Source organism: Numida meleagris, chromosome 2 (genome assembly GCF_002078875.1).
Source record: "Numida meleagris isolate 19003 breed g44 Domestic line chromosome 2, NumMel1.0, whole genome shotgun sequence".
Lineage (NCBI taxonomy): Eukaryota > Metazoa > Chordata > Aves > Galliformes > Numididae > Numida > Numida meleagris.
The window spans coordinates 86,663,610-86,690,677 of record NC_034410.1 but is presented as its reverse complement, the minus strand read 5'-3'; the positions used below and the strand labels follow the sequence as shown (position 1 = coordinate 86,690,677).

The window sequence follows — 27,068 nt, the reverse complement described above, 5'->3', positions numbered from 1 at the left end:
ATCAGCTTGTGCTAAAAGAATAACTAGTAGCTATTACAAGTGGCATATATTTTGCCCATAGGTTTCACAGATACATAGTAATAGAAAAAAAAGTGTGGCAAAACTGTAAAACACCCTGTTCAGATTTTGTGCTCTCAGAAGAAGCCCACACTTCTGTGCACTCATTGCAGTCAGTTCTAATTTCATTTTTTTCTTCCCTCTTACTCCTTTGTCCCTCCTATGCTGCTGTTCCCTTCTATTATATCTCTACCCTGTCTCTGAATTTCAATGGTAATTTAATTCTAAACCAGAACTGGTCCATCAGCTACAGTTGGCTTCCTGAATACCAGACCCTGGCTCTACATTCTACCGCATTCAGTTTTCCTGACCACCTCTTACAGAGCCACCCCCTACCCTCCCATTCAACTCTTTGCTGTCTCTCAATTGTATTTTAACTCTTAGGGAATTCTTATCCAAATTCAGTCTTCCTTCATTTGCTCATCAACTATTATACCAGTTTATAATCCCAAGATTTCCCCTATTCTTTCTATCCACATTGGATCCAGTTCTTTCCAAAGCCCTTAGTAGAGAACCCGATTCCTTATTCTCAGCCCTTCCCAACTCCATACCTTGTGGCCCCACAGCTCTGCAGTGCTAGGCTTCCTTTGCCATGCTAGGATTGATAGAGCAGTCCGTACAAGCTCCTGTCTTGATGATGCATGAACACTGCTCTCCTCTTCAGAAGTCTTTCAGGACTCAGTAGATTCAACATAATAAGTCTGCCACAGCCTAACGGTGGATTGCCAGGCATAGCTAAGTGAAGTCAAACCTGCTAGTCGCTTTTCTCTTGTGGTCATTTGTTGCTTTCTAACACTGAGGTAGCAACCTCATCTCATTCTCAAAACTTGTTATGCTCTTTAAGCCTTTCTCATCTGTGAGAAATGTATATAATCACAGAGTAAGTTTAAGAACAGAGAAAAGTTTACAACATATCATCAAATAATACGACTGCATTGGCAAAACTATAGCAGCACAAGCCTTAAGAAAGGATGCTGGTATGCATCTCCTTGTGCAATTATATTCTGTATTTACCTGGTAACAATGCAATGTAAAGATATATACCATTAGAAGTCTACAGTGACTATAACAACTGAGTACATTTACAGAATTTTCAGTGGAAAAGAAACACAAAACATCCCTCCCTGGATTTCATATTTAAAGGATGAAGTGCAAATAGACAATACTAAAATGTACTGTGTTATGGGTAGGATGAGATTACCAAAGCAATACCAACAGTGAAGTACCATGCTTTCAAATATGAACTGCACATTGTGCAACACTGTGGCCTAGATAATAATGCTTTATTGTATTCACCTTCAAATGAACAAATACTTGTCTTTGTAGGAGCAGAATATATAAAGCTTATGGAGTCTTTAAAAAACACTGGCTTGAATTTGCTACTGTTCTGGTATTTGTCAGAAGTGAATGGTCTGCTTTGTGCACTGGTGTTGTGCATAAAACCACGACAGTCACTATGCAGGACTGCTTGAAAGCCCCTTCAGACCTGCAGCTCTAGGGACAGCGAAGCTCCCAGAGAAAAAGACAACTTCACAACCTTCTCAGTTTCACAAGGACTGGCACCTGCTATCGGTTCAGCTAGCTTCACCAGCACACCGCATGCTTTCCCACACTGCTATTCTCTCTCCTCTTGCCCACAGCCAGTCCTCCTCTGCTGGTCAGGAAAACATAAAAGCAGTCCCCACCACTCACTGAGCAGATGTTCTGATGTCTAAACCAACAGAAAGGGGTCTTACCAAAAACAGAACTGCCACTCATTTAAGAGCATTATGCTTATTTTTAATGTAAGTTCCATTCTACTTTCTAACATCTTAAACTAACCTTTCTACTAACCTCTTTAAAACAAACAAACAAAAATATATATATATTTCCCCCTACTGATTTTGTCATTTTCATTTAACAAAAATTGATTCCATTGCAGCCTGCTCTTTCAGATCCGTTTAAAATTAAAACATTTTTAATTTACTTCCTTTGAGCCCTGGAGAGATCAAAGATGGTAACAGCACTTTGGGAATCTTGCAAAATGTGTCAGTTAGCAGCCCAATAGCAGAAGGAGGGTATTCTGATTTCTTTTCTTCCCATAACAAGCAAGTGGGTTTATAAATGATTGAAAATAAAAGAGAATTCTGAGAGAAGTGAAAAAAAACTTCACCTAATTCAAGACATAGTAAATCAATTAGTTCTACTCTCCACTACACTCAAATGATGCTATAGTGTATTATTATATAAAATTATATACATTTGCTCACAACAAGAGAAAAATCCACCCATTTCTTCATTCTTCATAAAGCTACGTTATACATAAGTTAGGTGCTCAGCAAAAATTTAGTAGCAATCTTGCCCTACATGATGAAGATAAATAGCTTCACACATTATATTCTTCTTTTATTCTTTCCCTCCCTTAATACTCATTTCCACAAAATGAATAATATTTTCAAAAGCAACAGAGAAATATTTTCCTTCCGCGAAAAAAATTCACTGTTTGGAAACCTTCCTGATGACAATATCCAGGATGAAAAACAAAAGTGGTATACGTAAATGTAAGATTACATGAGCATATTGATATGGAGGTGGAAAATGAACTGACCACAGATGAACAGGAGACATAGTATTTAAATAATTTTGGGACTTTGCACTCCTTGCACTGAAATGGCAGTCTGCTCTGACATGGCACAGCTAATTCAAAAGGCACTAATGTGATTTTTTTCTGTGCAAAAGCTACCATTGTTTATTTGTCAGCTTAGATATTGTTTGTTAAAATTTGTATCATCTGTGCTCTCATAGACACAAAACGCTTTGCCTGTAAACTATGTCTACTGAAAATGGAAATGTCTTATAATACACAAGTAAACAATGCCATGGTTTTGAATCAACTCTTAAATACAGTTTTATCTGCCTTGGGAAACCAAAGACACAAAATGCATGATTAGCAAGCATTTATTGTGGATAGCTAATTTGTTTTACATTTTCTTTCAAGAAAGCTATTTTTAAAGCTGTATGCCTGTGTTCTGGAATAAGACATCCAACAATGCAAACCAAGATTATTCTGTGGAATGGTCATTCCTAAAAGTTCACAGAACGAAATGTATTCTTTACTTAATCTCAATACATTTAATAATCCTATTACCCTTGACACTTCTAGAATCACTCAAAGAAAAGAACTCATTGGTTAGCATCCACATTTTTAAGTTTATCTCCCTTGCACTGCTACTGACCTTAAAACTTTTTCAGCTTTGAGTTGCAAACAAACAATTGCAATCTGCCATTGTTGATGGGCTTGTTGAGGAACAGGCACTATACAGAACTTGAAGATGATGTTTAAGTAACAGACACTGAGTATTAATGTTGAGTAGTGACTTGTAGCTCTAAAATGAAATGTTTTCTTAAAAAAAAAACAAACACAAAAAGACCAACAGAAAGTAAATACTTTATGACAGTCCATTGAAGTAACTGTTCATTCCTATCTGGAATAGCACATACTGTAGAAAATTCTCAATAAAATCAAAATTATTAAATGATTTTATGTGTTGCAGTGGCAGTATTTTGTGTAACCACAAATTTACAATGATTTGTATCAATATAGCTAAAAGAACATCTGCTATATAAAATTTTGTTTTTTGAGAGGGTAAACTACTGGCTCAGGCTTGGGTTAAAAGTCTAATACAGGACGTCTAAGACTGTTGAAAAATATATGTTTGACTCTGGGAGCATAAACTGATACATTACAGAGGACTCTGTGCACAGGTGCACAAAGGGTGGTCTCCAGTTTCATCCATCCAGGGCATCCTGTTTTGGGTACGGACACTACTTAAAATTGTAATTAATTTTAAGATATTAGTTATTTACTCTTCTTTATTTTATACATTGATTAATACTTAGGATTTCATTAACAAATATTTAAATAGACCTGACCTGACAGAATAGTAGAGAGAGAGACTTGACTTATTAATGTAAGATATACGTCCACTCAGAAAATGAGCTAATTCTCCATCTGTTCGTTCTAGAGAATGGTGTGTCTCCCAGAGACAGTAATTCTCTATACATTCCAGATGTAGAAACAACAACACAGGTACTAACAGCAACATAGCAAAAAATTACAGCTCTTCAATGACTACACACAGATGGGAAAACAAACAAGCAAAAATCCACAAACCAAACCAAAGCAACAAAACTCTACCACAACAACACAGAAGACCAACCAACTAACCAACAAAATCCCCACCGACAGAGGAATCTGGACAGGTTTTGGATATTGTTTTACTTATTTTGGGTGTAAATGCCTCTTTACCACTTACTAGAGTAAATATATTCAGCTGCATAGAGGAACTGTATTTGGTACTTTTACATTATAGTAATTTTATTTCTCTTTTTCATGCACTTTTCTCTTAATGTTTCTCTTTATATCAACACATTTTCTATTCTTCAGTTTCCTTACTTTTAAATGAAACCATGTGACCAAAAGCACTTTATGTGTAAAAAGCAGCTCCATGGGAAAAATATAAAATGAACAGTATAAACACGAAGTGTTGCATTATAGCTAAGCCAAGACCTAATTATTCAAAGAAAACATTGTGTATCAGAAATGCCTGAGATAACTATTGTGGTTTCTTTTTGATCAGTTGTAGAGAAAGCTGGTGCAATTTCAAATCAAAATTAGAAATAGAAATCTACTTAAGGAGCACTGTTATTTGCCTTCTCCTACCAACCCATGAGAAACTTGTGTGTAGAACTTACATCACAAACAGGTATTCAGGAAACACTTCCTAACAGTTCTGATGCCATAAGACTTCTGAGTGCTTAAAACTCATCCTGAACAAGACTGAGTACAGAATGCACTTAGACAGGTCACGGCTGCCTCCACTCTTTGTACAGAATGTATGGCTGCTGCTTGGCTCCAAGTCACACTAAAAAGGAGATCATGAAAGCCCCAATATCAAACTGTTCAGGATACTTGGATGTGACACATGAACAGTCAGCAAACCTGGCAAACCAGGAAATGTAGCAAAACAGTTAGATAATGGTATTAACAGAGCAATGAGAAAAGAGTTTACTTCCCCTCACCTTTTTCTTCATTTTTACATTTTTGAAAATGGCATGAACTCTCCACGTTTTTGCAAACATTGCTCCAAATGCCGTTGTATATCCCACTGTAAGAATCCATGTTCGGACCTAAAAAATACATATATAAAATAAGACAAAGCCATTTAATTTTCAGTAGATAATGTGGATATCATCATTTCAGCCACTTTTTTTTTTTTCTCCTCAACAGTTAAGAAATACTCAAAGAACTTCATTAAACTGCTGACATTTCAAAATTGTCTAATTTTTTCATCTCAATTTTCTTCTCCTCCCTCCATCTCCTTTTCAAGTGTAAGAGTAACAAAATTGCCTTTTTTCCTCCCAACTTTTATTGTATTTTGTGCTGTAAGAGGAAGGAAATAGCAGAGGAAAACAAGAGATTGAGACTATAGAAACTACTAATATTAACAGCAACATTTTAAATAGAAGGGAACAGAGAAGTAGAGTTATAATTCAGACTAAATAGGAGGAAACCAGTATGTGAGGTATATAACAATCAGTGCAGACCCTGAGCATACTGAAAAGATGAATGATGAAAAGAGCATACTATGAAGAGATAACCTTAACATTATTAAATAGGTAAAAATGGAAAGATAGTAACAAATCCTAGGTGGGCCAGCCTCCAGGCCAAGATCTGAATCAAAGATATTATCTGCAATATGGGTTTAAGAAAAAGAATATGTTTAGCTCACAGAGAATGATGGATTCTAACCCTAAACTGCCTACACATTTAAGATACACCTATCGAGTTATTTTCATTATAGCTTTCTTTCTAAGGAAAACCAAAAGATTTTTTACTAAAAAAAGACAAGATTTTTTTTTTAAAGGTAAAAGTTAAAATGGCTTGTTCTTTAAATAAGGAAAAGTCAAATTGATGGGGGAGGACAGATCACTATTAAAGCAACGCCCCACCTGTCTCTAGCATCTGTGTATGCAGATCCTTGCTTTCTGACTTGACTTCAGCTAAGCCAGTGACTTTCAGAGCTGCAGCAAGATCTGCACAGCCCCCTCTAGTTTCCTGAAAGATTCTCTTTCAATTACCCTGAAGATGTGGCTGTTTGAAAGCTTTTCTGCCCTGATCAGACTTTTCTTTCCCAAAGAGAGACCAGAGGTAGAAGATCATGCAAGAGGCACAGCAGCAAGCTGGAAGCCTACAACTGAATCTGGGCACCTGAAATACCACCAGAGGAGGTAATTATTTCCTTCCTCCTCTGGAGATTACATCTGGGCCAGCTTTCACAACGGAGCACTGCAGAAATGTGAACAAAGAAGTAAAAATAAAATGTACTGTTCACTGCAGATGGAAAAACTGAGGGATAAATGATGGCTAAAGGAAGGCAAACCTAGAAAATGGAAAAGCAAGCTGTGTTTTGACCATGTTAACCATGCATCCTTGGCCACTAAAAATGTCTTTTGATTTAAAAAATCCAGTTTGTTGAAACCAGGACATTGGATAAAGGATATATATCTATACGCTAGTCTGAATTAGAAGCAAATTTTTCCTTTGAAAATTTTCAAACCTGACTCCTGAAGAGTTTGAGATTTTTAAGACAAACATATTGATGATAAAGTAAGCGTTGAAGCAAGATGCAGCTCTTGGTGTCTAAGACAAATATTAGAAAGAATGTAATTGTTTCACTGCTAAGTACATGCCATCAAGTGTTTGCCTTTCCAGAGATGTTGAACACTTTTGTTTTTGTACTGAAAAACTGTTTCCTTTTTTCCCCAAAATTTTCTGTGGTATAAAAATTCTGATTTTTAGTAAACAGTGGTGATTGGATACCAAGGCAGACAAGACAGAAAAGATAGGGACCCATTAAAAAAAAAATAAAGGCAGAGTCATAAGGTGACTACAGTTCCTTAAAACAAATAAATAAGTAAATAAATAAATACATATAGTCAACAACTGTGAATTAGTGAAAGTACAGATGGAACAGGTACCTCGAGTCTTGGCAAAGAGGAATATATGTGAATAGACACTCAAAACTATCTGAAGAGGGCATATGCCACCACAGTAGCTGTTACAGTGCTGTGTTTATTAGAAAACATTGGGTTTATCTGTAGAAGACTGTTTAGATATTTCGATATATGTATATATATGTGTATATGTTTTCAGTTGTATAGCTGCTATGGGTCCTAAACATACAGCTCACTGATCACTGGCTAATCACGTCATTACTAAAATCAGCAGACCAATCCCAATTAGATCCAAGCCATATGAGTTTTGCCACCTACTGACATTCTTAAATACAGTACTAAAGCAGAAATCAAAAAAAAAAAAAAAAAAAAAAGGAAATATTACTTTTAACTTTAATATTTTTCAACTCTTTGCTCATTATCCATCACATACACTATGCTAATAACTTAATGAAAACCAGATCAGATCAATGTCAACAGATTTAAAAAACACATTTCATACCAACATGTTCATATTAGCCAGTTACATCTTTTTTTTTAACTTCACATCAACTGAGCTGCGATAATCATACTTAGCATTCAGTATTTTTGCTGCTATTAATAAGTATTCATTTATTTTGTGTACAGTTTAGTGACATATTTGGAAAACAAATACACGGTATTCTCATGTCTCTAAGATGATTCTGATTTGTTCTCGCTGAAAGAATTCCTCTTGGGAATAGCAACAAATTCAATTATGCTCATAACATGTTTCTAAGAGGGTATTCAGAAAAAAAGGTTATTTATACTTCGTTCAGTTCAAAAAAGTTTTTTGTATTCCTGATCTAAATTATGCAAATTAGAAAAATACAACTATTGGCTACATTGGAATCATTCTTACTTAAAGGTACCAGGAAATTTACCAAAAGGAGATCACTGTTCGTAAGAATGAGGTGGTAAATTTCAAATTAAAATAAATTTTTTATTCCAAAGAAAGTGACCTTGAATTTGTTTGCTATAATTCATCAATGCTGCCAGAAATGTGAAAAATTTTAAAAATATCGAAAGCCACTGAAATGAGTACATCTGCATTTGTCGGAATTTAAAAGACACTTACAGGTAATGCACATAAGAAGCACATGAAAACATTATATTCTGAAATGTATTATATTTACAATTTCTACTCACCTGAAAGGACATAAAACTGACACTAATAATTGGATGACTTTAGCCTACACTAATGCCATCACTGTGATGTTAGAGAACTGATCTGCAGTTCTGTCACGCTGAAATGTTTTAATTATGCATTTCAACAGAAGAGACAGAAAGATCACCCTCTCCCCAGTAGCCACTCATTAAGCAGGATACAGAAGATAGGAATCATAGAACGGCATGGGTTGGAATGGATCTTTAAGGTCATCTAGTGCCAACACTGCTGCTGTGGGCAGGAAAAGCTTGCATTCAAATACCCTCTACAAACTGGACACCAAACCTGAAGATATTCCTCTACTATAGAATATAACTTGCAAAAATAATTGCTGTTTACCATTTTCTTCAAAAGTTAGTTCTTTACAAAATTCTTCATGCCTTCACTGTATTTTAGGACATGACTTCAACTATCTGCTTACATTTCTTGGTTACTTCTCTTTATGAATGAGATGTTTTGTCTAATTGAATATATCCTACAAATCTTTTGTTTTCTGTCATTCAAAGAGTCATTCAAGGATCATTCATCCATTTATTTTAGGATCCATTTTTGAAAACACTATGCATGCCCCCGTGATTAGAACTTGTGCTTTTTATAAATTACTTAATAGAAGCTCTTAAAGCACATTCCTAGCGGCAGCTAAAGAAGCTAGAATTCATTTCCTTAGTGGACAACCTATTTGACCACCACCAAACACTGGCACTGTCTCACCAAGGAAAGCAACCATCCTGGTTAGTTCCCATTCTGTGTCTTGGGATAAACATGTTTATCTACAACAATGAAAAATCTGCCTTTGTCAAACACTGTTTAAACTATTTTTAAAGGTTTAATTAAAGAATCATTGCATTTACGAGCAGGTGGTTTATGTCTTGTAAGATGTGAACAATAGCAATTCTTTTCAGTTTCCCTTTGCAACAAAAAACCTTAATTCTAAGTTTACTCTTAAGATGTTAAATACTTTGGATTTTTAAGTATTATTCCATAACAAAATAAGCACTGACAGCTTAACAGCCTGACGTAAAGTTACTTTGAGTCGTACTTCCTCTCATCCTTAAGCTTTCACTGAACAGTCTACGTTCTGAGTGCTACTATTTGATATCTTCACAGAAATCAATCTGCACCTTTCCCATCATCCTGATTTGTGAATAGTGAAGTGGTTACTATTTATATATCCAAGTAAAAACTTATTTATGTAACAACTCATTACCAACAAAATAACCCATATAGTTGTGAACAATGAGTAAGTAAAGGGAAGTTAGAAAATGGTGAAAGCATATGAAGCATCCTGAACAAACTCAAAACAATGCCATGTGCTTTGTAAATGTAGTTAAAAAGAAATAAAGGTATCTATTTCTTTATATATTTTAAGAGCAAAGCACACAAGCAAAAATACTATTTTAGGTACTGGCAAAAATTTCGATAAAGAGTGGTGCTTGAATTTAGATTAAATTCTTTAAATAGAATTACAATTTCTATTGAATTTATAAAATAAGGATACCTTGGAAAACGGATTGAATTGATGAAATGTAGAAGTTTCATAATTAAAGAAGTTCCACTGTTTTCCCATACTGAAGAATCGGTTCACATAAATTCAGAACAACACATAGTCATGAACTGAAGAAGAATGATAATGAAGGTGTTAAGCTCAGGAAACCAATAGGAATTTCAAATGCATTTGATCAAGAAAGCAATGTATTTAACTCCTTTTTTAAATTGAAGGAAAAATAAAATAACTGAATATGCTACATCTTTCCTTTTGTGATACAGCTTCATATTTGCTACACCAATCCACTTGCCAGTACTAAGCAAATAAGAAGATATGAGTAAAGAATCAGAATGAATATTAGTTTTTAAAAATATCTGCAAGAATTTCAATACGTTTTGTATAAAAAGTTACAAAAGTCACCGCTCCAGATGCTTTATATTTTTTTTAATATGTTATTTGAATGTGGGACAGTGAAACAGTTTCGCTCTTTACCAGCTTCTTCAGTTAGCAAAATTTTTAGCTTGTATTCCTACAGAGGAATCATTCAGATTTTTGAAAGTATCATATTTATTATCGCAAGATCATAATTTTAATGGTTTCTTTTAAATAAAAACGTTATGCCTTTCTTCCATAAGACTTGACATTCCCAACACCCTCCAGTTTAGTTTACGAGATTCAGTCTGATTGATTTTGGCAATAATTAGTCAGTTTTGCACATGCTTTGGGCTGGAAATTGCGGTGACAACAGGATCCTGCTGCAGCTGAATACTGGTGCTGAGCAGTCTGGTAGCATCCTGGTATTAGATTTAGGCACTTAAAAGTGACAAAAATGAGAATAAATCACACTGTGAGTTTAGCCTCAGAGAGCACAATTATCTTTAAATAGGCAATTCTGTTGATTTCTGTGGACTACTTATGGGCTTAAAATTAAGCACCTTCTATTGTTGGCAGACTGCAGACATAAAGGATAATTATGATGAACAAAAGTGTGACATCTCAACAAGTTTCCCCTGGGGCTTGATCCTGCTTCCATAAGCAATGGCAAAATTCATGGTATAAGTAAAGGCAGGACCCAAAGAACTGGGTTCATCGAGTTGATTTTTATACTTCTCTCATTTATCTCAAACATTTTATGACATGTGTTTGGTCTTTCAACTCATTCTTTAGAATTTGTGTGGTACCAGCACAATTTTACTACAAGTAAGTGACAATAACATTAGAGAATTGAATCCTGCTGTTTCCACATAAATTAAGTATAGTGGCTCTTCACATGCTGTGAGATCTCCTGTAGTGATTTCTTAATATATTTCAGACCATTTTTGAGAATTATCCAAAGGTAGTGTAAAATATGTTATAATCACCCATGATTCTATGAGAGGGCTTTAAAATCCGTTATTGTCTGACTGAAAGAGAGGCAAAATGTTCTAAAAATATTACCTTAATAAATTGCTGGCAATGTTGTTGGGTATTTGCTTCAGCATATTAACCAATTTTGTTTCAAGGATTTATTCAGCTTTGTAACTTTTCCCTCTACATTTTTTTTTCCCCAAGAAAATGTCATTTACTAAAATAGAAGCTGATCAGGCTCATGTTAAACTCAGTAATAGAATTGCCTTTGAATTTAATATGAGTGAGATCAGTTGCAGATTGAGCCCCAGTTAGGACAATTATGGAATCGATTATACAGAAAAGGGAGATTAAAATTAACAGCTAGACAATTAAGAAGGAAATAAACTAAAGAATACATGCAAAATGAAAAAGGCCAGTCTAAAGTACAAAAAAAGGCTATGATTTCCAAAGACAAAGAAATGGATTAGGTGTCCAAATCTCTTTGCAGTACAGCATGAACTCAGTGTCTATTGTTGCTTTTTTTTTTAATTTCCAGCCAAGCTTAATCAATTTGAGGAAAATAATTAGGCAAGTATTAAGTCCAAAAGGATGGACGGGGGAACCCAAAAACTCATGGCAATGTGTGAAAAATATGAAGGATAGGAATAAGGAGTACAACCCAAACCATTCTATGATTCTATGATTGTAGGATCAATTGCTATCTGAATACAGGGATACATGTCAGTTGATTGCCCAGGGTCAAGTCCAAGTATATCTTGTCCATGCTACACCAAGACAGCCCCAATTTTGAAGTGGCCTGCCAAAATATTTTCCTTCTAGTCAGTTCTCGCAAAAATTGGTAAGCAAAGAAACCTCAAAGTGACAAGGGAAGATAAAGAAGAAATAAAGAAAAAAGTTGATACGTTCTCTCCCTCTACCTGTTTTATGAAGCCCCTGCTGGCAGAGCTTCTCTCAGCCAAAACTATGACTTCCAGTGTTCTAGCACACAGTCCAGCATTCCTCTCACTCTGCAGCCTCCTCTCTTCCCTAGGAGCTCATTCTTCAACCTCTCACACCTGAATTTTCCTCTGCACCTCACTGCAATCCCTGAATCTCTGCTCGATGTGCAGGTTTTCAAGATGTTTTGCCAATTTCATACCACCCTGCAACCCTGACCTTGCAAAGGTTCAGGATTTTGAAAGAAAAAGTGCAATGTGGATCATGGAATTCTTGTATAGAATTCTTAAATCTTTTATAGCTCTTCTCTCAGTGGGACACAGACTTGACTACAAAAAATTAGTGAAAAAGGACAAAAATTTGCCTTTCATATTGCAACACAATAGAGTCAGATTTCAAGTGTCCATTACTCATAATTAAGAACAATATTTGCAGACAAATCCTAAGTGCTTCTAAAGATAAGGAAACATTAAGGTACACCTATGAGAAGATAAGGTCTCTAACTTCTACTGTTTTTATAAATGCACTCATTCTCAAGATGTCTGAATGAGAACACAAAGTCCAGAACAGTCCAGTACTGCAGTGAATAGCTGGACTTTACCATCATATACCTACATTCTTCCCATATATCTTCCATATATCTTTTATATCTTCCATTCTCTTTCTGTCTCTGCAGCTCGCTCCACCTCATTGTTTGGTTCTTTCTTTCTGTACAAAGTCTGTTTTCACATGCATGCATCATGGCTGAGAGCACCTAACTGAAATGTGAAAGCCTGTGAACATCACAGGCATGCAAAAACCTTGATAGACGGTTTACTTTGTCCAAGGCAAAATACTGACAGGAATTAGTGATATCAACATGAATTGCAAGATACCTGACTGGCTTTAGCAATTCATGTCAATTATGCTGATTAATGAGTACAAGACAAAGCATGCTTAATTTAGTGACAGTATAATCTTCAAGATTTAGATCCTTTTACCTTTATGGAGCACCTTTGCAGAACTCTGGAGTGCTCAGGAGACTAAATGACAACTAATGTCTCCAGAACAGGTATCTCCTGGAATGGTATGAATCCTATACTGAGCTGTTCCAGTCACTCATGCAGCATACTCTCTAGGACAAAATGGTGTCATACACTGGGACCACCAAGACCAAGAAGAAGAAGAGATATTCAGTCCACTGCTATCTAGTACACAAGACCTTTATGGATAGAGGCTATGGGCATTTTACAGCAACCTGCAGTATTCAAAAAAACTTGTTTTCAGACCCATCTCTATCAGTTTTATAAAAAATATAAGTAACTAACATCTACTTCATTTATCTGCTTGAAGAAGATGTATAACAAAGGAGACTATGCTTCTCCTGAGGGTCACAGAATGACAGGGGGTGGAAGGGTCCTCTGGCTCTATCTGGTCCAATCCCCTGCTCAGACATGGCCACCCACAACAGAGTGTCCACCATCTTTTGAAGATCTCCAAGGAGGAGACTCCACCACTTCTCTGGGCAACCTGTGCCAGTGCTCTGTCACTTGCACAGTACAGAAATGCATCTTGATGTTCAGAGAGAAACTCTTGTGTTTAAATTTTGCCCACTGCCTCTTAGTAGTCTTCCACCCCACATTAGATCGAACTTGCAAAGACATTACTAGTCTTAAATATAAAGCATGAAATCCTCAGTAGAATGTATTACAGAAGTCTAAACATTATGATCATGTTTAATATTCTATTTTAAGTATCTCTATTTCATATGTCAGCTTAAACTCTATTCATAGGATATGTCACTGGCATTGCTAATTTTGAGTCTCTCTCTTCCATATAATGAATGCTTTCAATTATTTTCCACTTGCTTGCATTTTTCCAGTTGGCATCACTCTTGTTTCACACCTTTACTTCAGACTTCTCTTTTTCTATGACACCATGGTAATTTTGAGATTAAAAACAAAGACAGATCATCCTTATTCTCTCTCCCTACCTCATGTCTGAAGCACTTTGTAGTTCAGATACATACAAATTTAATTAAATAATGCATTGCTTTTCTTTTTATCTGTACAACCAATGACATTTCTATTAAGTAACACATGACCTAACTGTCACATACTGCACTGACCACTTTCTCAAAACTTTCTATTCTGGATAGTTTTAATTCCATGCAATTGAAGTTTTAAAATATGACACCTAATCTGCAATTCAGACATGGAACTAAATAATATTATGTTTGGTATTATGAGTTCCTATCATAAGTACACAAATTACTATGTATTTAGATATACTTGATTACTTTTCCATAGAAAATGGAAGATAGTATCAAGATAAAAATGTGTTATTTTGAAAGCAATTACCTACTCTAGCACATAGTCAACAATACAGAATTTAAAAGACATATAATAGCCCTATTCAGCAAATTATTTGACCGTATGATTAAAGTGCTTTGCTGACTCTCACAACATTTAATATTTGGTTCTGTATTTCAGCAGATTGATTTATAGAAATCCTCCTTCAAAGGAGTGGAGAAAGGTGATACAATTTACCAAAGAAATCCTTTCAAATTTTCAAGTCTTATTGGTGTAATTTTATATCGTGTTTCAGTGTACTTGGAATATTATAGAAAAAAAACATACAGTCAGGGGTATTTAAGGACCTTCTATAAGCGTTATCAGAAAGTTATCAGACGTGACACTAGGATAGAATGACTCAGTCACTATGTTTACCATATCTAACTAAAAAAACTTGTATCATGTACATACTGTTACTCTGTTGAGATCTAATAATTTTCTGATTTTTGAAATATGGAAGACAAAGAAGGTGATTACTTTGCTTAGAGAGAATAGTATTAATGACAGTATTTTGGTTTTTGCTTGTATTTACAATGGCTGAATCAAAATTTTCACTTCCCTACAAAAAATAAAAAAATAAAAAAAAAATCTGCCTCTTTTAATGTGGTTCCTTTCTGCCTAAGTTGTTCCATTTGTACCCACATATTTTTGGCTCAATAGCTTTTTATGATCATTTTCCATTGTAGTTGGCTCTTTTAAAGACTAAATAACAGTCTTTCACGAAATGGGAATTTTATACTGATCTCTAATATGGTTAGAATGTGTATTAAAAATCATCCATTGTCAGGGAAATGAATGATCAAGAGAGTTTTGTATTGGCCTAATCCTATAAGAACCGGTACCTCAAAGTACTCCTTGTGAAACCGGTAAGCTTGCTGCCCATATGGAGAGCAAGTTTCATGTTGCCAAATGAACACTCTGTACTCAGCACTTAGTGGGAGTTTTTTTGGGAGAAAGGAGGAGAGATAGAAGAGTTACTGAACAGAAAAGTGAGTTTGTCTACCATATTTATGAATTCACCAGCATTAATTCAGTGTTTCCTAGATACAGGGAAAGTGTTTTGCCATGTTGAATGGTGGCCATGGAAGGATTGCTTTTAGAAAGAAAACTGCTCATTGAAAGCTATCAGTTACCAGCTATTCCACTGAAAAAAATAATAACAGCAGGAGAAAAAATTTAAAACAATTGTTTTATTGAGCAGGAGGTTGGAAAAAAATCCCGACAGCTTGATTCTGGAGGGTTTTTTTTTGCATCTGTGATTCTGATACTAATCACTGACAGAGCTGGGATTCATAAGATAAATTGACATCCATGTACAGGAAAGCACAATCAGGAATGATTCCGTACTGGATTGAAAAACAGGAAGGCCAAGACTGAGGTGAAATCCCAAATTCTCAGCTCTGTTTACATAAGGTCTCTGTTTAAGGTATAAAATAATATTTCCTAATCAAAATTTGGCTTTGAGAAAGCAGTACTCTATCTCTTTTCTTATTGATCAGTTGGTAAAGCTGATCAAAAGTTATTCAAGAGCCTGTACAGATCTTTTCCTCTATGACACACTTTGGTTCTGTTAATCATCTTCTATGATAAATAAAAATGTTTTTAATTAAGATAATGCGACATATACAAATTTACATTCATTATTTTTAAAAGAAAGATAAATGAGATGGAAGAAAGCAACCCACATTTAAATTTTGTTGCTTTTAGAGTATGAGAGTACTGGTTACATTTTGAGAAGAAAATCAGAGATAAAATCAGATAGCTGAAACATCCTGGTTCATAGGATTTTGGAAATGTTTGTTCATTTTTCTGTGCTTCGACTAAGCTGTTTCACATTTAAAGAAGGGATGTAAATTTAGTTTTACATGACTAAATCTGGATTGAAACCTGTTCCTGGGAACAGCTCTGTTCTGATCAGTACCTCTGGTTCCCACTTTCTTCCCTTCTGTTCAGCGACGCTTTGCTTCTTCAAGAGGAGGATGGTGGACAGCCTACTCATGCAATGGTCTACAGCCTGGCAATGAGGCCATAAGGTCTGAATGCAAGCACTTCACAGCTAAATGGACATAAGGGCCTACTATCTGAAATCCTTGACACTAGATTTTTCTGCAAAGGAGGATGAGAAAAGAATGGGAGTTGATATCAATAACTGGCTTCTAAATGAACACTTCTGATACTTTAAAAGATGGTTAACAAAAAAAAAAAAAAAAAAAGAATCACCGGATAACAAATGAGCACTGACATCTTCTACTTTGTATTGGTCCCTGTAGATACTAAGCTTGAGAGAGGTGAACAGGATTTTTTGAAGATTCTGAGGAACCTCTTCCTACTAGCTATATAGAGAACTTGTACTGTAGTTGCAAAAACGTTAGGCTTCTGTGAATTTCAAGTCTAGCCTGGAAATAGCAGTAGAAGCCTTTGAAAATTCAGAAAAAAAGACTGAGTAGAAAGGTTTGCACAAGCAGCCATCATTAAGTACAAAATAATCTGGAATCTATAAAGAAAACAAAGTAGCTTTGAAGATTTTACTAGTTCTAATTCCACAGACACAGCATTTAACACAAAAATTACATGTGTAATTTTCAAAACAAGAAGATACCTCATTTTCAGTCTGAGGCAAATTCCTAATGCATCTGAAATTTTGACTAATAATAATATAGCTTTATGCATGTGTCAGAATTTGGCCCCAGAAAATATCCCTGGAAAGAACTGAGAGAATCAGTTATTAAAAGGAATAAGACATCCAGCTACTGAATTCTTCCATTTATACATCTTGTTGAGCTTTCTGCAATACAATCTTAAGCTTGAATACATGGAATTACTTACTGTGCAAAGTGTTTCAAATGTCTTTTCAGAGACAAAGGATCCATCAAGACCAAAAAGAAAAATAGACGCATAAGAAAGCATCCCTCCAAGGATAATAAGGTTGTTCATGTAGGGACTGGACATCTTTATTAGTCTATGGACAAAAGGCAATAGTGCATTAAAGAGACAAGAGACAAAGAATTTTTTGTAACCTTCTTATAAACCTGCCTGTAGAGCTCCATAAAATCTATAAGCGTGTGCATTTGCTTTTTTATAAACTCTACCATTGTTTCAGGTTTTTGAATGTTTAGTAAAAAGGGTCACCTTTATTACTGATGGATTAATTAGCTAGAGTAACGTCAACAGCACATAGTCAAACATAAATTTAAAAAAATCACTTTAGAAACAGTATAAAAAAACTTGTTCTAACAGACATTTGTTTCAATGTATGTATATAACACAGTAATTCTAACTAAATAATTCTAAATCATAATCCTTCCACAGTTCAAATATTTTCCTTGTGTAAATATTAATGATAAACTCCACAAACTTGGCATTTAAATACAAAATAAGTAGAGATAGAAGTAACATGAATGCCTTACTTCTGATTTCTGTTTTTGATGTTAAAGAACAGGAAAGCACTGGCCATTATCATTCCTAGGATTGTGAGGGCTGAAAGGATGCTGTAGAGTGGCAGAGAGATCTTGCGTAGCTCCTCTTGTATAATTGTTTTGTCCTTTGGTGGCTCAAGTCCTAGAATTACAAGAAGGAAAAAAAGGCTAAAGTTCTATCAAATGTTGAATTTCTGTAAGAAAACATGCCCGTCTTTGATACAATACCTAGATATAGCATATTTAACAAATGCAAACCACATTCCTAGCTGATGAAAATACTGACTTTGATAGACATTTTAGTCAGATTGATTGACAAGAAGGTTGCTATTTCTGGAGCAGATGAACATGGTCTTTAGGAAAAGAAAATCACAACAAAATCCAAATGCAGAACCTTGTAAAATATACGCCTATTTTCATTTTAAAATGTAAATAACACTGAACTAACTGTAAAGTTTTCTAGTAGGTTATGCTTTTCAGAAACAAGTCACAGAAACATGAGTAGAAAACAGAGTACATCGTTTCTCAGCATATTTTCATTACCCCAGGGCAAATTCAAATGACCTTTCCAGAAACCCACCACACCTGCAACCATCACAGAGAAAGCTGAAACAGACACAGAGCTTTGGGAAGCTGGAGCACAGGAACAGGCAATTCCTAAATGTCAGAAGTCAAGCAGGCAGGGTGCGAAGGTCAACTTGGCTGAGCAGGGATCTTTTTCTAGAACTATGTGTAAAAAGAAAGGGTATGTCTCCTGGAAGTGAGGTTGGGTGACATGGGAAGACTACAGAGGTGCTGTTTGCCACTTCAGGGAGAACATTCATGTGGCCAAAGCTCAGATACAGTTGAAGCTGGCCAGTACTTTGTGAGACAACAAAAAGGGCATTTTTACATATGTTAACAGTAAAAGGAGGACCAGAGCCAATACTGGTCCATTACTTGATGAGGATGGTCACCTCCAAAATAGGGACGGTCCTAGATATACATATAGAATGGTAGACAAGGGGCTGGAGAGCAGCCCTGCGGAAAGGGAGCTTCTGGTTGATGGCAAGGTAAACCTGAGTCAACAGTGTGCGCCGGCAGCCAAAAGGGGCAACCATATTCTGAGGTACATCATGCTCAGCGGTGCCAGCTGGGTGAGAGAAGGGATTCAAGGCCTGTTCTGCACTGTGCAGCTTCACCTCAAGCACTAGGTGCAGGCTTGTGTGCCACAATATAAGGAGGACATAAAACTATTGGAGAATGTCAAAAGGAGGGCAACAAAGATGATGAAGGGTTTGGAGGGGAAGACATATGAGGAGCAGCTGACCTCCCTTTGTTGGTTCAGCCCAGAGCAGAGGGGCTGAGGGGAGGCCTCATGGCAGCTGCAGCTCCTCACAGGGAGCAGAGGGGCAGCGCTGAGCTCTGCTCTCTGGGGACAGTGACAGGACCTGAGGGAACGGCATGGAGCTGTGTCAGGGGAGGGTCAGGTTTGGAGGTTAGGAAAAGGTTCTGCACCAGAGGGTGGTGGGCATGGAACAGGCTGCCCAGAACAGTGGGCACGGTGCCCAAGTTGCTGGAGTTCAAGGAACATTTGGACACTGCTCTCAGACAAAAGGTTTGAACTCTGGGTGGTCCTTTATGGAGCCAGGAGTTGGACTCTATGATCCTAAGCTATATTAAGGCACATGTAAGATGAGGAGAAGATCCAGGACAGCCAGCGTGGCTTCATCAATGGCAGATCATGCCTGACCAGTCTGGTGGCCTTCTATGATTGGGTGAAAGCATTAATGGACAAATGAAGAGCAACTGATATCATCTAGCCGGACAGGTGCAATACCTCTGACATGGTCTCACACCACATCCTTATCTCTAAATTGGAGAAATACAGGTTTGAAGGGTGGACTATTCAGTAGATGAGCAACTGGTTAGATGGTCACAGCCAGAGGGTTGTGGTCAATGGCTCTACGTCCAGGTGGAGGCTGGTGTTGAGTGATGTTCCCCAGGAGTCTGTCTTGGCACTGGTGCTCTTTAATGTCTTTATCAGTGACATAGGCAGTCATATTGAGTGCACTCTCAGCACACTTGCAGGCAATACTAAGCTGAGTGGTGCAGCTGATATGATAAAAAGAAGGGATGCCATCCATAGGGACCTGGACAAGCTTGAGAAGCGGGCCCACATGAACCTAATGAAGTTCAACAATGCAAAGTACAAGATGTTGCACCAGGGTTGGGGCAATTCCAGATGTGTACAGAATGGGAGAGTAACTCACTGAGAGCAGCCCTGTGAAGAAGGACTTGTAGGTTCTGGTGGATAAAAAGCTGGAATTGAGCCAGCAGTGTGCTCTTGCAGCCTGTAAGGCCAACAGTATTCTGGACTGCATCAAAAGAGCAGTGACCAACAGGGTGAGGGAGGTGACTGTCTTCTTCTCTGCCTTCATGCATCTCCACCAGGAGTCCTCAGCACAAGAAAGATGTGGAGCTGTTGGAGTGGGTCCACTGGAGGGTCACAAAGATGATCAGAGGGCTTGCACACCCCTCTTACAAAGAAAGGCTCAGGAAGCTGGGCTTGTTCAGCCTGGAGAAGACCCCAGGGAGATGTCATTGTGGCCTTCCAGTACTTAAAGGGAACTTACAATCAGGAGGGAGACCTAATAGTGATAGGACAAGGGGGATTGATTTTAAACTAAAAGAGGGTAAATTTAGATTAGATATTCAGAGGCAATTTTGCACTCAGAAGGTTGTGAGGCGCTGGCACAGGCTGCCCAGAGAAGCTGTGAATTCCCCATCCCTGGAGGCACTGAAGGCCAGATTGGACGGGGCCCTGGGCAGCCTGAGCTGGTGGGGGGCAGCCCTGCCCACAGCAGGGGTGTTGGAATTAGGTGATCTTTAAGGCCCCTTCCAATCCAAGCCATTCTGATTCTGTGATCTTTGTGGGTTCTTTCCAAACTAGGATATTCTATGATTCTGTGATTCTAAGCTATATCATAGAATCATAGAATGGCCTGGGTTGAAAATGACCTCAAGGATCATCACCTAGTTTCAACCCCCCTGCTGAGTGCAGGGTCGCCAACCACTAGATCAGGCTGCCCAGAGCCACATCCAGCCTGGCCTTGAATGCCTCCAGGCATGGGGCATCCACAACCTCCTTAGGCAACCTGTTCCAGTGCCTCACCACCCTCTGAGTGAAAAACTTTATTCTAATATATAACTAAATCTCCCCTGTCTCAGTTTTAAACCATTCCCCCTTGTCCTATCACTATCAATTCATGTAAACAGTCGTTCCCCCTCCTGTCTATATGCTCCCTTCAAGTACTGATTGACAGTCAGCTACCACTAATGAAAGTAGTCTTCTGCTGTGAGTGTAGAGGAAGTCCACATGTTAACAGAAGTGGACTGGGGGGAAGAAACATGGTTAGGAGATATGGCAACACAGGCTACATGCTCGTTATGGACCTCAGGAGTACTACCAGGCTGAACACTCTCTTTAGCCCTGTTTCTTAAATGCCATCCTAAATAAAGCTAGCATTAGTAATTTAAAACCACATTTTCTAACTGTCTAGCAGATACCTCCCAATGAAAAATGATAACTTCCTTCTCATTTGGAAGTGAAGCACATGAGCAAGCTTCAGGGGAGATGAACTGGGGGAGTGGGAAATGGGGAAGAAATTAGAACATTATTGGTAGAGATGAAATAGATGACATATCTGTAGCTTGCTGAAATAATAAAGATATGAACACATATCAGTTTCCCATTATTTGAATGAAAAGTATCAACACAACAAAAAATTTAGCAATTTTTTTTTGGTCAGATTTCTCCGACTTTTAAGAACAGCTCAGTTCCTTTTCTCTTTATACAGTTTCATAGCTGTTTGATACTAAAAACCCTACAACAGATCTCTAGACAGCAAGCTATGCAGAATCATAGAATTAGCTAGGTTGGAAAAGACGTACAAGATCATCCAATCCAACCATCTACCTACCACCAATAACCCCACTAAACCATGTCTCTCAACATTATATCTAAATGTTTCTTGAACACAAGAATGTCATTCCTGTACCTCTTTCCAGTTTCCCATCTTACCTTGGAACCTGATGCTGTTATTGATTATTTCCAGTGTGTCAGCTACAGCATTATACTCCCCCACCTTCACTTCCTTTCTTTCTGCAGAGAAACAAACAAGAGTGATTGTTTATGGCAGCTCACATGTTCTCAATTATTTAACCAATTTTACCTTCTTTTTGACAATGTGTCAAAATGAAGAGAAATATGCTTGAAGAGCATGAATTATTAAAGCAGAATGCCAGACAACTAACATCATTAAAAGAAATATTTCTGACTTTTTTTAAAGAAATGCAAGGGATTTTTAAGAACTTATTTACATAACCAGGAAATTGTTGTTACTGGGCACAGACATCTCCAGCTTAAAGATCACATGCTTACTTACTGTCTCACGCTGAGTAGGACACTGAGTTGAGAGATCAGATACAGCTAAATCATGTTCCACTCTCATTTAAACAACTAGCTTATCTTGTTTTAGTGAAGCATTTTCCAGGGGAGTTACAGTGGCAGGCTCCAGCCTGTACGGAGTAGACTGGTTGGTTAATAGGTAACTGGGAATCTAATCTCTTATTCTGACTGGGAATTAGCGACTCATCAGCACACTGACTGCAAAACATAATGTGTTATATAATCAAAGTCAAATTGCACTTGAGCTAAATTATTTACTGTTACTTTCATGTGCAATTTTATGACTATCATATATTTGATGTTCTTGTACCTAATGTAGATACAGAAACTTAATATGTTCAGATACTGCCTTGGCTACTGTTGCTGGAGCTCAGGCAAATATTAGTCCCAGCCTTTTGCTGACATCTGGCACCAATTAATTTGTTATTTTTGTCAGATTTTTTAGCGTTATATAGAAGTTCAGAAACTTATTAAATCATCACTTTTATGCAAAAACATTTAACTTTTGATGTGAGACGTAAAAAAATACAGGCACAGTTACAGTGGTTACAGTGTTCTCTGATGAGCTGGCTCAGTAGAGCCAAAATTTCCTTTTGGCCTCTATTTCTGGGCATGCACAACCCTATTTGCATGTAAATTCTGAGCTCGTGACCCTATTTGTGACACTGATTTGGGGAGCTGATGATCTTGAACTAGATGCCCAATTTGAAAAGACTGTATTTTACCCAACAGCTCCATATTAACCTTTCCTCCTTTCTCACTCAAAGCTATTGTGCACTCTTCAGCTCTGCTGAATGGAGCAGCTAGCTCCATTTCAGCAAAATCTGCTGGCTGATTAATGTTAATCTGAAAGCTCACAGGAAGCAAAAGTTTTCCTTATATAAACTGCACTAACTATTGCTATAACTGTTTATAAGGAATTGTACACTGGCTTGCAAATCTGTCAGAGAAACATAGGCATTTGCTATACTCCCATCAAAAGCTAGAGGTCGCAGTTCTGGAAACCGATTCACCTTTCACATGTGTATAGGACCATTTTAGTGAGGTCCTACGACTATTCTGACATAAAAGTGACATCTCCTGGTTTTCAGCAGCAGTTTCCAAAGGCCCACCCATTAAAAAAACCAAAAACAAACAAACAAAAGAAAAACTTCTTTTTTATGCAAAATTATATAGGGAGTAAATAAAAGTTGAAACTTCCTGACACTGCCTGAAAATGCTTTGAGAGACAAACATGTATAAATACTGGGTAGTCTCAAAGAATATTACCTGCCCAGTTATCATCTGAATACTAAAATGGTTACTGCTAAAATCTGAACAAATTCACTATTGTCTTTAATAGTAGTATTGAAGTTACAATCTGTGTATTTGAAAGATCAAAAAAACCCCAAATAAAATTTAGAAACTAGAGAGACAAACCTTAGAGTGTGTACCTACGTCAATTTGCACTTCTGATACCAGATAGTCCACAGCATCTACTTGTACCAGACGAGGAGGAGATGCACCTTAGTGCTAATCTAGCCACAACCTTACAGCAACAGACTAAAATTGGAAAGTTCTGATGAACAATGAGGAGAGAAGAGTAATAGCTCCACAAACATTTTTATATGAGGCAGTTACTGGGATTTGTTTATATGAGAGATGCACATAATAGGTAGGGAAGCATACACAAATGACAGCCTAAATACATGCTTACTGATGAAGGTATTGAAAGGGAGAAAATTCTCTGATGGCTTCATATGATGTACAATGCCATTGCTTTTCAAAGTTTATAAATTCTTACACAGCTTCCTTCACAGATAAAAGCAACATTGAGAATATGCCTACGATGGCAACCGTAATATAGTATAACAACTTGAAGTAGGCTGAAACTTGTTAGACTGGGTAGAAGGAGCTAGCCCTCATAGGAATGGAGATCAGTAGAGCCATTTGGAGAAGTGAATTTCCATGGTGGATAAAGCTGGAAATGAAGAGTCTTTGAGATTTAGATAACCAAGAGTGTAAAAAATACACAAAGTTCTCGGTACTGAGGAAACACATTAGCAGTGATATAAAAATGGAAAAGGGCGGTTTGTAGAGTGTATGTTGAGGTTTACTGAAGTCAAGAAATGCCATGAAGATACATGATATCTTAAAGTACTTGTGTTCAGTGGAAGGTAGTCTATAAGGAAAATAAACCCTATTTTCATTGTCAGGAAAGATAAAAGTGGTCATATCGTGATATGTTTACAGGAGTGCTGAGGTAGAAAACACAACTACAGCTGTTGGGTTTTCAGTCCTCAAGCACAAACACTGACCACTGAGAAAGCCACTTCCAAATCATAATTAAAGGAAGCAGAGTCAGCAATATGGCTCGCTGCCCCCTCGCATAGGCCAACATCAGTTAGGATGGGACTGCAGGCTCCACTTCTCTCTATGTCATTCCCTCAAGTTCCCTTTAGAAATTCTGAATTATTCAAGTCAGTACACCAATTTTATAAGTAAGCTCTTATCTGTCAAATTTTCTGTGTGTTCAACAACAGGACAGGGAGAAGTGGAACTCCTTCAAATAAATACACCAAGTGCTTTTACACAATATCCTGAATACAACATGTATTTATTCTTTAGTATTTTCATTATTTTAAACTTTTTTTTTCCATACTCAAAATAAAGAGATCATATTAAATCCCTCCTGCGCAGAATAAAATGGGGAACAAAAAATGAAAGAGAATATATGTGTTTTACAAGATGTTTGTCAATACTACAACGATAGCGAATTCATTTTAGAATTTGAATCTGCAGCTGTTTTTTTCACACAAGAACAGAAATAAATATTAGCAACCTACCAACTCAAAGAAAACTGGCCCAGAAATATGTCACTGAAAATAATGTCTAAAAGAATTATTAGCAACTAATCCTTGCCGTTAAATAATTGTCGCAAAATAGATTACGTTTATAACCAACATGAAAGCCTTCTGCCAACTAAGAATTGAACTACTCTTAAAAGTCAATTAGAATGCTTTCTTTGACATGTGTTATTATGGAATTTTATAGCCCACTTTAGGCAACTGTGGAAAAATAGACACACTGCCACTTAATTAACTGGGCCACATTTCATAAAGGTAATACAACTGATTTTAAATTACATAAGAGGTCATTAAGTGTTCTTGTTGAATGAAAGCAAAAATTGAATGGAATGGACATCAAGTGAATAAACTTATCAAAATGCACAGGAGCATTGCGATTGCCACTATGACTGATAACCACTTACATGGAGAATTTCTAGATGAGCCTATATTTAGTTGCAGTTCTTTCTTCTATATGTCATAATTTCCATTTCCGCTACATTTTCTTATGCGTTTATTCACATCTGATGAAAACAGCTTTTACTGACAGATATTTAAGGAGAGAGAAAACATGAGGAACTTCTTCAACTCTTGAAATGCAAAAGAGGTGGGACAGATGTGTTTTCTTTATTTTCCTCCACGTAAACAATGCTGGCTGACTCCTAAGAATGCAAAGACTGTGTGTATCGAAAGCTTGTTGCACCTTTCAGTATGTCACTTTGACTGAAATGGAACAAATAACCCTTGTTATGATGTAGTTAAATCAATACAAAAATGTTCACATCTATATAATTGCCAGTATAATTTATGCCTACAATAATAAGGGCACTCTGAAATGAAGCAGTTTCCTGTGGGGTTAGGGAGGGATGTATATTGCTATCTGCATGAACTAATGAATTTTTATATGCCTAGTTGATTATGTCAATGTAAAAAATGTGTATAGTCCAGCAGAATAAAGATGGATTAACAGGTCTGCCTTAGCATTACTGTGGCTCTCAAACTGTGTTACTCTAAAAGGTAACTAGGGACCTCAAAGTCTACCATGAATTGACATTATTTGTACTTTCTTCCATCTCTGCAGCATTTTATGAAGTTTGAACTCCATGAAAACTGCAAATGCAAGTGTGTAAGTGATTAGCTTTCACTTTCGAACAACTATAAATTAAATTTTAAAGTAAACAATAAATTTAATATGAAAACCTTTCCAGATGGGGTCACTGAGGTTTCTCTTTTAGAGGCCACTTACGTTGTCCTCAACTTGAAAAAAGCAGAAAAAAATATTACTTATATCTGCAAGAATACAGATTTCTATTGGTTTGTATCCCTGAAAAGTTGGTGCCTCTATGTCTCCACTTTGAAAAGCTTTTTCCAAATTTCCCTCATTTGACATTCTTGTCTAGTGGTTTGGTTTTTTTCTGAAATTCTGGATTCTAGTTCATGCAGCATACAGGCAACGCGGTTAGAAAAGCAGTATATATACTATATGATAATTACTCTTCATTGCCACTTCTCAAGTCCTATGTTGCATTCATCTATAAAGCAAAACAGAAAGGTTAAGCTAGCCAAAGGCCAAATTGTGTATGTCAGCCATAAAGTTGGGATAAAAGCTAAGAAATCTTAACCGTGGGCTTATTTCACTACATTAGCATGGTATGTAGCCAATAGGAAACAGAAAGTACGTAAGCAAGCGAGTTCATAAAATGACATTAAGTGCTCTGAACACATCAAAAATCTCATCCAGTTTTACAGCTCAAAAAGATTTTTCCATAAAAAGTTCAACCATCTGCATCTTTAATAGCTTATCAAAATAAAATTTACTCATTATTTCTAACTTTTGTTTTTATCTTCTATATTTTATATTTGTCTCCTGTTTTACTTGTTAAACTGCCTTCTAGCTCTGCTTAGAAATTTAGTAATGTAGTTCATGTGGATTTAAATTTATGTTAGGTATTTATATACTACACATCAAAGTGCTATGTAACAAAATAAAAAAATAATGACTTTGAGTTTAAAACAATTACTCATTAAAATCT

The 27,068-nt window shown here is 36.7% G+C and overlaps 1 protein-coding gene across 1 annotated transcript in view; it reads right to left on the bottom strand.

Moving 5' to 3' along the window:
- Positions 1-27,068, bottom strand: part of GABBR2 (gamma-aminobutyric acid type B receptor subunit 2) — a 465,848-nt gene that overhangs the window by 146,990 nt on the left and 291,790 nt on the right. The window contains exons 9-12 of the mRNA XM_021388070.1: positions 21,824-21,904; positions 17,752-17,902; positions 17,171-17,303; positions 5,119-5,226 (exon numbers count right to left, since the gene is read on the bottom strand). Of these exons, the coding sequence (XP_021243745.1) occupies positions 5,119-5,226; positions 17,171-17,303; positions 17,752-17,902; positions 21,824-21,904 (473 nt within the window). The remainder of the gene's footprint in view (positions 1-5,118; positions 5,227-17,170; positions 17,304-17,751; positions 17,903-21,823; positions 21,905-27,068) is intronic.